A 13,317-nucleotide genomic window follows, 5' to 3' on the forward strand; every position below is an offset into this window, starting at 1 on the left:
TAAAAAAAATGAGATTTTTTCTAAATAGATAGCGCCTCGGGTAATATTTTTTGGCCCGAATCAATTTTGCCAAAAAAAAACCCTGCTGCTTTTTGTTGTTGTTTGGCCATTATATTGCTACTATTTTGTTGTTATCTGTATACTACGATATATAAAAGCAAATCCCTAGAGCCTTCCTTCTATGACAATAATACGAATGTCAATCGAGTAAAGACTCAATTGACCTTTATTCCAATTTATAATCATATCAAATACATATTTGTATCCTCCATTCATCCTATCTCGAGTAACATAGATTTTATTTTATTTTTCATCCATTTTACAGTCTGAGTATAATTCTGTTTAGATCAGGAATGGAGTAACATAAACATGATGGATAAGTAATGCATCACATGATGGAACATGCTTGGCTTTGGCATGGATCTTGAACCATAATTTGTGGAGGCATGGGATATGGGGGATAACATACATAATAAGGCGAGGTATATTTTTCATCATCTTTTTTCTCTTCTTTCTTCTCTTTTATTACTTCTATGGTCAATATGGTAGCATGGTGAAGCTTCTTTCTTAAACAACGAGTCAACTTAACTGAATCCACTTCGTCTCCGGTTACCATTAGTTCATCTTTTTCTTTCCCTTGTATTGCTATGTGAGTCACACCTGTTCATCCACAAAACCAAAATTCCATGCATGTTTGTTGGGGTTGAAGTACAAAATTGTACACTAAAATGGCATAAATTGAATTAGTAAATTTATAAAAGGACTAAAAACAAAATCCTACCATTTTATTCAAAGGGCAAAGGCCTCAACCTGCCCTTTGAATTTGCCCCAGATTAGAAGTTGGGTCAAGTTTTAATGGTAAATTTAGCTTTCAACGTTTATATCATTTTTTGATTTGACTATTATTTTTTTAAAGCTAAAATTAGCCATTAACCTTTCAAAAACAGTCAATCGCTTTTTTTTTAATGGAAATGTTGATTATAACATTAATTTTTTTAACGATGTTAGCATGACAAATTGCATGGCTGCCTCTATGTACTTCATGCTGCCATGACACTATCGGTATTATATGTCACTTCAATAAATAATTTAAAAATTATAAAAATATTCAAAATATAAAAATTCACAAAAATTCATAAAAGAAAAGCTTGAAATACACGTGAATTGCCATGTGAGCTTCCATGTTTAAAGACTTAACGTTTTAGTTAGTATTTAAGTTTAGAAAAAAACAACAATTTGATTCTTTTTGAAACTATTGATGGTCAAATTTGACTTATTTTAAAATGTTGAGGAACAAATTTAACTTTAAAAAAAAAGAATAAGGGTTAAATTGACTAAAGATGTAAACACTAAGGGCTTAATTTTACATTTTACCAATTCTAATTGATCCTGAACTTCAAAATGTCCCAATTGAATCTTCAAATTATAATATCGTTCCAATCAAGTCCTTCTATCTACTTATTCCTCAACTTTGGCATTAATAAACAGTTTTAACCACATAATTTGATCAAAGATGATATTTAACGCAAAGTTACCTACTAGATTGACGGAAAGACCTGATTGGAACGATAATGTGTTGAAGTTTAGGGACTAGTTTAAAATTTAACATATAGTTTGGGGACTTTGGGGGGGGGGGAATTAACCCATATATATATAAGCATAAAATGAAGTCAGAATTTAGACGCCATTGCCAACCTTGTGTAGCAGCAGCAATCTTCAAAGCCTGTGCTCGACATTTCTCACAGTTCATTTGCACCTTCAGAACCATCTTTTGCTGCATTATTAATTACATATAAAACACACACACACACACACATATATATATATATGAGTTCCATCAATCTTATATTATATGTACATGTCTAGTTAAGTTGTAACAATATTATATATATATATATGTTCCCTTATAGATATAGTATTGAGTTATGGGAGAAAAAGAAAGAAAAGCTCACCTTCATATGTGATTAGAAGCAGCTTTCCAATGAAGAAATTCTATGAAATATGTATGACTTAGAATGAATAAAAAAAAGAGACACTAAACCTGCTTATTTATAAGGCAAAGTAGTGAGAAACTATACTTAAAAACAGAACCGGAAAAGACTAATTGGACATCTGGTTCTCATTCAATTATGTAATAGAAAAATGGTAAGTCATATATTTGGCATTGACATTCGAGTAAATATAGCGTGAGGAATACGTTTTTTCTTTAATATTTTGGCTTGATTTAGAACCAAGTCTTCTTCTTGTTTCACATCAATTTAGAGATGGAAAAAGATTAAAAAAAATTTTAACTTGTTTGACGATTCAAGCAACCTAGTCTTTGTCGGAAACAATTCATTCTTTTGTTGTTTAGGGTTAATTGCTAATTGGTGATTGTTTCTAGAGTGGTAAGACATGTTATTTACTTGGGATGTTGTGTTTTGATTATAGTGTTGTGTGGTTCTGATGTTGGGTGTGTTTTCTGAGGTTGAGGTTTCATTTTCATAGTGTGTCCTGGGTTCGAATCGCACTAATGGTGTTATTGTTAAGACTTTACACTCTTCTTGTAATTCACCAAAAAAAGTTAAAACAAAACTAAATTGAACTAATAGTTTTTTGAAAAGGATTAAAAGTGAAAATTTAGCATTTAACCAAGGGGAGCCAAATATATATATTCACTTATATCAGTGTAAAACTAAATTTTACAGATTTTTATATCTTTTTGTGCGATTAATATTGTAATTATCCAACCATTGAATTTAACATTTCATTCATATAGATAATGCATATCAAAATTGATGTAAATTAAAATTAAGTTTCTAACTATTTATTTTATGTAAAAATATATATATTCAATAATTAAATATACATTAATATATAAAATGTTTTAGATCGATACGATAAAGATGTCAGATCGATTCGAAATTTTACATACAAGTAAAATTATATTAATAAATTCAACTATTGGGTCATTAACAAAAATTGGTTGTTTTTGATGGAAAGTGGAGAGGAAATTTCTTTGTTGTCTGCAGTTATGATTTAACTAACTTTGCAATGTCTATTTAATAGGAAGATTAAGACAATTAAAAGGAAAAGAAAATATAAAAACATGTGGGGCATCTTGGAAAGCTTGGTCATCTTGGAAAGCTTGGTCATTGTAATTGAAAGGGGTCGGGTTTGACAAAATAATTATCTTTTTAGATAGTCTAGACACAATTTTTTTTTTGTTAAAAATAAAATATATATATTATCAATAAAAACTCAATTTTTTCCTCAATTAATTTTTTATTCTCGACTTTTTGTTTTGATCGATTCTCTTTTTTCTATTCGATATATATGATTGAACCATCAAATTAATCTATTTAATCAATCTATTAGTTCAACATTTACAATCAAGTTACAAATTATGATATTTAGATATTTTTTGAACAATCTCATAGGTTCCGCTCATATCTATTTTTTTTAACACAAACCCATGGTTAGAGGTGAGCATTCGATCGAATTAAGTGAAAAAATTTCGAGTTAATCAAGTTGATGAGTCCTATTTTATCATCCTAACTTGATTTAAAATTTTTTTAAATTGAGTCGGGTGAAATGAAGTTCGGGTCGAGTCGAATTGAGTGAAATTGTTTGAGTTAAATTAAAAAAAACTTAAACATGTCAAATTAAAATTTTGTTACAGTATAACTAAATCCACGTTAGAGCATATAAGTTTGAAACCATATATATTGAAATTTTTTCAAAGAAAAATTAAAAAAATACCTTGGTATGAAAAACTCGAATTATTAATTAACTTATTTAGGTCCCAAAATTATTATTCTAGAAATTTTTAATTTTTTAACTTTCTTTATATATTTTTTAGAGTTTTTTGTGAAATTTGTATAAATATTTTTAATTTTAAAAATTATTTTAAATTTTTTGAAAATTATTTTATAATTTTTGTTGAGAGAGACCAATTTGCTCATTTTCAAACTTGATAGGGACCAAAAGGGTATTTACACACATCTATTATTCGAATTGTAAAATTCAACTCGATTCGAACTCGAAATTCAAATTACTTATTTGAAATTCGAATAACTCAATTCAGTTAACTCGAAATTCAAAATTTTTTTATTTTTCGAATTGAATCGATTCGAGTTTTACTCACCCCAACTCATAAATAGGAAGATAATACCAACTCACGTCCTCCTGCATTGATAATAATGCTCATATCAATTGAACTAATATTCAACCGATGATTCAAATTTTTTTTGAAATGAGGGAAGAATATCAATACACATATTTTACATTTCTATATGTAATAATCAGAGGCGGATACGGGGGCTGGCAGGGGCCTTGGCCCCTCTAAAATAGAAAATTTCTCTTTAGGCCCTTGAATTTTTTTTAAAATTTTAAATTAGTAAAGATAAAATTGTACTTTGGCCCCCTCTAAAATTATAAAAATTCGATTTATCATTTTAAAGTTATAAAGATAAAGACTATAAAAAATTAAAATTTCATTCGGCCACCCCCTAAATATTTGTTCGCCCCTGGTAATAATATCTAAGAAATATTAATTCTTAAATGCTTTTGGCTTGATTGTAATAGTCCATGTTCACATGTAATGCCTAACTACCACTCTAATTTATCAACCAGTAGTATTTACTATAAGACCTTTGGCTAATTCATGATCATGACAGTTAGTCCATAGCATCACATGGCTTAACTTGAAAGTAAGGGTATCTTTGTCTTTTCTTAATTGAGTTGACAACCGGTTAACCCGAGATACCAATTCAATTAAGGACTTTATAATAAATATAAATGTGATGCAAAAACAACTAACTTTTTTTAGGAGACAATGCAAGATTATGTTAAACTAAATTAAATTGAATTAATAACTTTTTGATAATTTTTATATTTATTTTACGGTTTATGTTTGAAGTTTGAGGTTACTCCTTCCAATAAAGTCGTCCCATTCCCTCTTTTGGTATCGATAATTATATCATATACAAGAAAATAATATTTTCTGAGCTTTTTATATATATTTTTAATGATAATATAGTAAATTTCCATTTCATATAAGTAACAAAATCTTATCATCATTTAATAACATAAAATATAAAAAAAAAGCTTAGTATATCATTCATTATCTGATTTTGACATTTTTTCTAATGTAGTATCTGTGCTATTTTTTTGGTCCAGTTTGATACTTGTATTTGAAACAAGCTATATATTTTGATACTCAAAGGTAACAATGTTAATTTTTTAGTGTTTAATTCGGGTTTGAAGTTGATTTAATGAAAGTTAATTGCTAATACTATTAGGTTTTGAATTTTTCATGATTTTGTTAATATAGAATAAATTTAATGTTGGTTGTGAATTCGTTTAGTTTTGCGTTTCATTCATCAAATATGGCCCAATATCTGTAATTTTATTTGAATTTTAGGATTGATTTAATAAAAGTTAATTTCTAATATTATTAGCTTATTACGAATTTTCATTAGATCAACTCTAAAACCTGAATTAAACACTAAAAAGTTAACATTGTTACTTTCAAGTACCAAAATGTATAACTTTTTTCAAATACATATACTATATTCGACAAAATAATAAAAATACCACATTAAAAAGTGTCAAATTCAGATACCAAATTATATATTAAATCTATAAAAAAAATATAAAAGAAAAAATCATTAACTTATCAAATAAACACCACTCACTTCTTAGTATTGTTCATATATAATTTCAAAGCAAATGCGTAAAAGATTTTCCAGTTTATGTAAAATTACTCTCTTATTCCCGTAAAATGGCTTGCCAAATTTTATTCTGTAAGACATTTTCTAAACTAAGAAAGCTCTATTCACTGTAACACTCCCATACCTGACCCGAATATCGGGTCAAAGTACCGGAATGTTACATTCTCTACTACATTCTTCACTTATAAAATATTTTTTATAAACTTTCATAACTTTTTAATTTAGTCCCTTTTTGTCATAAAAGTTCAATATTCACTAATTAATCATATTAAATAAATTTTATTTCTTGTTGCACTTTAATCACATAATTTATCTCAATATCTTGTTTCACATATCAAATTTCTATGCATTTCACTTCTTTTATTTCATCCAAATATTTTCTCAAGTTTAACAATTTAGTCCTTGTCACAATACAATTTCACTTTTACTATACTTATGCATATTTCATCATCTCATAACACATTCATTAAACTTTTATCATAATTTCCTTGTTCTCGTATTAAATTGTTTCACACTTAAACTTTTATACAATTTTCAATTCAGTCCCTATTGCCATGTAATTTATTTTTCACCATATAAGCAGTTTAAGCAAATATTTCATTATAATATCTTATTTCACATAACAAATTTTCATGCATATCGCTTCTCTTTTTTCAATTATAAATTTTACAATTTAATCCTTAACATCATGAAGATTCATTATTTACTATAATTTCACCTTAACATCACTTTGTAATCCAATTCACTACTTATTAGAAATCCCAAATGTATGTTTGTTTAATTGAAAATAACTTTTATGAAAAATTTTCAGGAAATCTATCAAACAACAGAAAATATTTTATACAGATTCATCCAAACACTAGAAAATATTAGCTTTCCCAGAAAAGTAAGTCAATTTCCGAAAGCCATTTTCAGTGAAACAAACGGAACCGTGATTTATCTAATTTAACAAAAAATATGATATTTAAATTTTATTTTCGTTTAAGCTCTTTAAAACATTTATAGTTGAGAGTTATTAATATTTTTATTCTATTTAGATTCTATTTTTTTATTTTGGTATGATAAATAAAATTATGTATTTAAAAATTTTAAAATATTAACTTTATTCAATTAAATGAAAATCAAATGAATTAAAAATATTAAAATAATTCTTCAATTAAAATTATATATTTAAAATTTTTAATAAAATACTAATAATTTTCTATTAAATTTTGTTATGTATTATTTTTAATTAATAACAATTTTCAATTTTTTTATGTTATTATTATTTTTTTATTATAAATTATATTCATAATATTATAAATATACTATATTTCAGAAGATTAGGTATAATTTTGAAATTTTTTATATATTTTAACTATTTTTCATCAATAATTTAATTAATATTTTTTATTTAAATAATAATTTTATAAAATACACCAGCAAAGCCTACATCACATGGGACAGAAACTAGTATGTACATATATAAAACAAATGTTATACACATTTTAAGAAATTAGAAAAATCACAGGAATTCCTTTTAAGAAAAAAAATCAATTTTGACTAAAAATAAAGAAATTGCATTAATTAACTACCCAAGTCAAGTATAAAAATATTTAAATTCCAATTATTTGATAATGATTGAATCCAATTTAAGTATTTTAAATTATTCATTAGGCTATTCTCGTATGATTAACGAAAAATAAAATGTTAAGTCGGGTGGTATTAGAGGGTTAGCAAGATCCTCGACCTCCCTTAAAATATAAAATTTCACTTTTGGCTTAATAAAAGGTAAAATTACACTTTACCTCTAAAAAAATAAACTTTTGATTTAGTCATTTAAAAATTATGAAGGTATAAGTTATTAAGATTGTAAAACTGCATTTTAGTTCTCATAAAATATATAACTTAATTGTTGACACCTTTTTTTTTAGGAAAACGGGGTCGACTTGGGTTTTTAAAAATAAAAACGAAAATGGGAGTCGCCACCAATCTTTTTTTGATGAGGTGTGATCGGGTCACCTCGTAAAACAGTTGTTTTTAATAAACGATTTGATTTTATTAAAACAACGAGTTTGGTCTACGAAATCCAAAACGGGTTCGGGAGTCGGTTACGCACGAGGAAGGATTAGCACCCTCAACACGCCCAAAATTGGTACCTTAGTTGATTATTTAATGTCTTTATGTCGAAAATTAAAAACTCGAAAAGAATTTAAAAATACGATCCTTCTTTATATTGCGTTATTTTTTTAAAAAAAATTTACTTGGATAAATCAAAATGAAAAATGCCTTCTTATCTCGAATTAACAAGATGTCACATCCAGTAAGTTAGGACATGACACCTTGTATTTTTTTTGAGAGTAAGCTTGCCTTTTATTTTTTATTTAAACCTCATTTATTTTAATTTTAAAAGGATATTCGATTACTTAGAATCAACGAGAAAAATCGAAGCTCAGTAAGTTAGGGCACGATTTTCTCGAATTTTCTAAATACGGAATATTGCCTTTACTTTCGAAAAATCCTCATATCGAGAAAACCACGTGTCATATCCAATGCGTTAGGACACAACATATTGAAATCCCGATAATGAGTTTTTATTTTTGTTTTGTATTAAAGAGCATCCTCGAGTATTTAGATTCAACAGAAAATTAGAACCCGGCACGTTAGGGCCCAATTCTCTCGAAGATCCCAAGTATCGAGTATTGCCTTTATTTCCAAAATTTTCCTTTTTTACGAATTTGGGTAAAAATTGACGTAACGTTTGAAATAGCGTATGGAAAAAGGGTTGTGTTGATGGAATGACAATTTACAACAAGGAGAAACAATTTATCAAACAATAGGGTACGCAAATGAATTATCATAGCATGGAAATATGAATAAACGAAATAATACACATAACGACAACAATTACACGACACATTGAATGCAAATGCTGATAATCAAAGTAAACAAAACGAACAATATATAAGAGTCAATTTAAAGAAAATAATAGCTCCAAATAAATGATGTGCAAAGGCATTTCAAAAAAATAAAAAAAAACAATTCAAATAAATAGAATATATATAAAAATAAATAACAATGAAAACAAAAAAAAATAAATAAAACACTTTTAAAAATATATATATATATATATGTACATAAAAATTTTGAAAGATATTCATATAAGTTTATAAGAAATAATATATATGTAAAAAATAAGAATAAAAATAAATTTAGTATAAAACATCTTTAAATAAATAATAAATATAAAAACTTAAAATAAGTAATGATAGCAGAACATATTTTAAAAATAAATAAATTAAATATGTTGGGGATGTGGTTGAAACGGAATTAAAAGATCGGGCCTTAAACTGCAAATACATGAAACAGGTTGCTAGGGGCTGAAATAAAAGGCGCTGAGGACATGGGGGACCGATTGCGCAATATTCCCCGTCCCTGATGCGCGTTGGTCTGTACAGGATCAGATTGAATCAAACGCCAAATTATGTGGCCAAAATTAAATGAAAGGAAAGGCTGCCTTGAATCTGCAGTAGGATTGGAGGGACCAAAGGCGCAAATTATCCATTAGGGCAATAATGCGCAGGTCTTCCTCCCTTAAACGGCGCCGTTTTATCCTATCATTTAAACCCCAAAATCTGTCACCTGCAACCACATTTTTTTTAACCCTAAAAAACAAACCCTCATGCTCTCAAGTCCCTCTTCTCTGCTTAGCCAACGGCCTCCCAAGACCTCCGTCGCGCCACCAACGTGGTCGGCGACCGGTGCCGGAAAGTGGTCCCATTAGCCCCTGCTTCATGGTATCCTTGAAAGCCAAAGCTCTCTCAACCTACGGGAGTCAAAAACAAAGGAGGTTCACGACCTCTTGGACCCGATTCGGGCGACGGGGGAGAGATCCTCTGACGGCGCAACCACGGCCACCCGGTGAGTTCCCCTCCCCTTTATTTTTGCTTTTTGATTTTTAGTTACTTGAAATAGATTTGCAAAAGAAAAAAATATAAAATAAAATAAGATAAAACAAATAAGTAAGAGAAAAAAAAGAGGAAATTGCAAGGATTCAACCTTTGAAAACTCTATTCTATTTTGATTTCTTGATGTGCATTCGTTTTTACAAGAAAAATCCCCCCTGGTGTAGTGAGATTTTCGGTTTTTATAACCGAATTATTTTTCCTTTTTACATTATTTCTTTGTTGTTGCGCCTGCTTCTTGGCTTTGCAGGTGACCGTGGCCAACAGTGGTGGGGTGTCAGACGGTATGGGCGTTGTGGAGGCTGGCGCGGAGCAGAGGCGTGCAAGGGGTTAGGCAGAGGCTGGAGCGGCGCGCCCTAGGCATGCTGCGTTTGGATTTTGGGCTTCCGAGTTTCGGGCCCCGGGCAGATTTTGGGCTTTACAGCTGCCCCTCTTTGCTCGTTGTCGTGTAACGAAAACAGAGCAAAGACCAAGAAAGACCAAATTTGCCCGGGCTTGCCGAGCCTTGGCTTCTTTTGGTGCTTTTCTTCTTCAAGTAGCCTCGTTCTGTTCTGCTGTGTCTCGTTGCTTCAATCCACTTCACTGCGCTCCAGAGAAACAATGACTTAAATCTATTTTGCTGCAACTCCATGGGGATGAGATTTGTTGTTTTCTTCATCTGCTCCACTACTGCCTAGGGATATAAGACTGAATATGATCTGCTCCACTATTGCTTAGGGAGATAAGATCTGTAATCTTCAATCTATTCCACTGCCAAATACAGGGAGATAGAGTTATCGGCTTCAATGTACTCCACTGTAGTCAGGGAGGTAAAATCTGCCCTCTTCGATCTTCAATCTATTCCACTACCAAATACAGGGAGATAGAGTTATCGGCTTCAATGTACTCCACTGTAGTCACATGGAGGTAAAATCTGCCATCTTCGATCTTCAATCTATTCCACTGCCAAATACAGGGAGATAGAGTTATCGGCTTCAATGTACTCCATTGTAGTCAGGGAGGTAAAATCTGCCATATTTGATCTTCAATCTATTCCACTGCCAAATACAGGGAGATAGGATCTGTTTTTCAATCCACTTCCTACCAATATAGGAAGGCAGGATCTGCTATCTTCGATCTACTTCACACCAATATATGAATACAAGATCTGCTTTTTTGCGATCTACTTCACCACCAGTATGGGAAGACAAGATCTGCATCTTGGATCCACTTCCTATCAATATAGGAAGATAGGACCTGCTATCTTCGATCTACTTCACGCCAATACATGAAGACAAGATCTGCTTTCTGCGATCTACTTCGCCACCAATATGGGAAGACAAGATCTGCATCTTGGATCCACTTCCTATCAATATAGGAAGATAGGACCTGCTATCTTCGATCTACTTCACGCCAATACATGAAGACCAGATCTGCTTTCTGCGATCTACTTCGCCACCAATATGGGAAGACAAGATCTGCATCGTCGATCCACTTCCTACCAATATAGGAAGATCGGACCTGCTATCTTCGATCTACTTCACGCCAATACATGAAGACAAGATCTGCTTTCTGCGATCTACTTCGCCACCAAATGGGAAGACAAGATCTGCATCTTCGATCCACTTCCTACCAATATAGGAAGATAGGATCTGCTACCTTCGATCTACTTCACGCCAATACATGAAGACAAGATCTACTTTCTGTGATCTACTTCGCCACCAATATGGGAAGACAAGATCTGCAATCTTCAATCTATTCCACTACCAAATATAGGGAGATAGAGTTATCGGCTTCAATCTACTCCACTGTAGTCACAGGGAGGTAAAATCTGCCATCTTCGATCTGCTTCGCTGCCAAATACAGGAAGGCAAGATCTGCAATCTTCAATCTATTCCACTGCCAGATACAGGGAGATAGAGTTATCGGCTTCAATGTACTCCACTGTTGTCAGGGAGGTAAAATTTGCCATCTTCGATCTGCTTCGCTGCCAAATACAGGAAAGCAAGATCTGATATCTTCAATCTATTCCACTGCCAGATACAGGGAGATAGAGTTATCGGCTTCAATGTACTCCACTGTTGTCAGGGAGGTAAAATCTGCCATCTTCGATCTGCTTCGCTGCCAAATACAGGAAAGCAAGATCTGATATCTTCAACCAGCTCTGCTACAAACGAGAGAGGCAAGGTTTGTCTTCGATCTGCTTCGCTGTCAGTGCAGGAAGGCAAGATCTGCTATCTTCAACCAGCTCTACTACAAACGAGAGTGGCAAGGTTTGTCTTCGATCTGCTTCACTGTCAATGCAGGAAGGCAAGATCTGCTATCTTCAACCAGCTCTACTACAAACGAGAGTGGCAAGGTTTGTCTTCTATCTGCTTCGCTGTCAATGCAGGAAGGCAAGATCTGATAACTTCAACCAGCTCTGCTACGACCGAGAGAGGCAAGGTTTATCTTCAATTTTCACTGATCTGTTCTCTAGGGAACATGACCTGTATAATGAACCTAATTATGCCTAATGATTAGGATGGCATGATCAAAATGAATCAAATGCTCCTAACTAGACATGCGTGAATGGTATTTGAATGAATACAGAATGTCATGAAAATAATTCCTTAATGCTTAGGTTATCATCGCTCAAAAGCTTATTAAGGCTTTATCACTAACGTGTCGCAACGCCTTCTTGACCAGCCGGCATTTCCAAAGAAACACGTAATCTGATTGCCCCCACTGTGAACATCGTAGTTCAATCCATTGTGACATAAAATTTGTACCATCAATCTCCTACTGTAACCCAAGGGTAGAAAGATATGGCTTTTTTCAATCTTCTCCTATCGTAATTCAAGGGTATAAGATTTAAATCCTTCTGGTCCCTTACATCGTTCCCAAGGTGTCGTACCAAAGACTCATGCGCAAACAAGGGCTCTCCTTCCCGAGGTAACCTCTTCCTATTGCCTGAAGATCATCACTTTCTTGTTTATTCAAGCTTTGTCACCAACATGGCATCTTGTCAATCAACGCATTTGACGACAAAAATCCAAAGAGAAAGTCTAAATTTAGACTATTCCTTCCCAAATTTCCAACCTTTAAATTTGGAGTGTTCTAAACAATTGTCCTGCTTCAGGCTCCTATATTATTTAGAAACTTTTCAGAGTAATATGCAAAACTTCCTTCATGAAAATTTTATTAGTCCATTAATCATTATTCCAATGCAACATGCTTGCAAAAGATCATAACGATAGATAAAATAGAATTAATTTGAGAGCATAGCTCAAAATGGATAAACTATCAAGGATAGCAAGAATAAAAGGGGAATTAATTGGGAACACGTATCTTGAAAAATAATGAAGTATTCCAAGAAGAAAAAAAAAAGAAAAAAAAAGTATGAGGACAAGATGCCCCAGATATCGTAGCTTGAACTTCTCTGTACCAACTCTTTGAAAGACCATTCTGTGTTTGACATGTGTTTAGGAGATCTACAAGACTTTGTCGATGCCCCAAGATGCTACCTACCCTTTCCTGTTGAATCAGGTATAGCAAGATCATTACATGCCCCAATTTGATCAAAATTTGAGCTGCTCTGATCGCCTCATGCCCCAATTTGATCCAAAATTTGAGTCGCCCTTTTTTGGGTTTTCAACTCAAGCCCCTCTGGTCTCAAGGCGCCCTTTGTGGGTTTTCAC

The 13,317-nt window shown here is 31.7% G+C and overlaps 1 protein-coding gene across 2 annotated transcripts; it reads right to left on the reverse strand.

Annotated features, from left to right (window-relative positions):
• Nucleotides 1–203: 203 nt before the first annotated feature.
• On the reverse strand, nt 204–2,096 carry LOC107931139 (heavy metal-associated isoprenylated plant protein 47). Of its 2 annotated transcripts, none has more exons than XM_016862921.2 (3): nt 1,953–2,096; nt 1,696–1,756; nt 204–660 (listed from the first exon to the last, which is right to left on the reverse strand). In XM_016862921.2, the coding sequence occupies exons 1-3, from the start codon at nt 1,956–1,958 to the stop codon at nt 389–391; spliced, it is 339 nt and encodes a 112-aa protein (XP_016718410.1). In that variant the 5' UTR covers nt 1,959–2,096; the 3' UTR covers nt 204–388. The 2 variants fall into 2 exon arrangements, with proteins under 2 accessions (XP_016718410.1, XP_016718409.1); XM_016862920.2 differs by having other exon boundaries at nt 1,696–1,774; nt 1,953–2,092.
• Between the last annotated feature and the right edge of the window lie 11,221 nt (nt 2,097–13,317).

The sequence above is a fragment of the Gossypium hirsutum genome, chromosome A04 (assembly GCF_007990345.1).
Source record: "Gossypium hirsutum isolate 1008001.06 chromosome A04, Gossypium_hirsutum_v2.1, whole genome shotgun sequence".
NCBI lineage: Eukaryota > Viridiplantae > Streptophyta > Magnoliopsida > Malvales > Malvaceae > Gossypium > Gossypium hirsutum.

Coding starts and splice junctions, on each gene's coding strand:
- LOC107931139 (XM_016862920.2), bottom strand. Junction 661..1,695: donor GATTGCTGCTGCTACACAAG/GTTGGCAATGGC, acceptor GTGGATGAACAG/GTGTGACTCACATAGCAATA.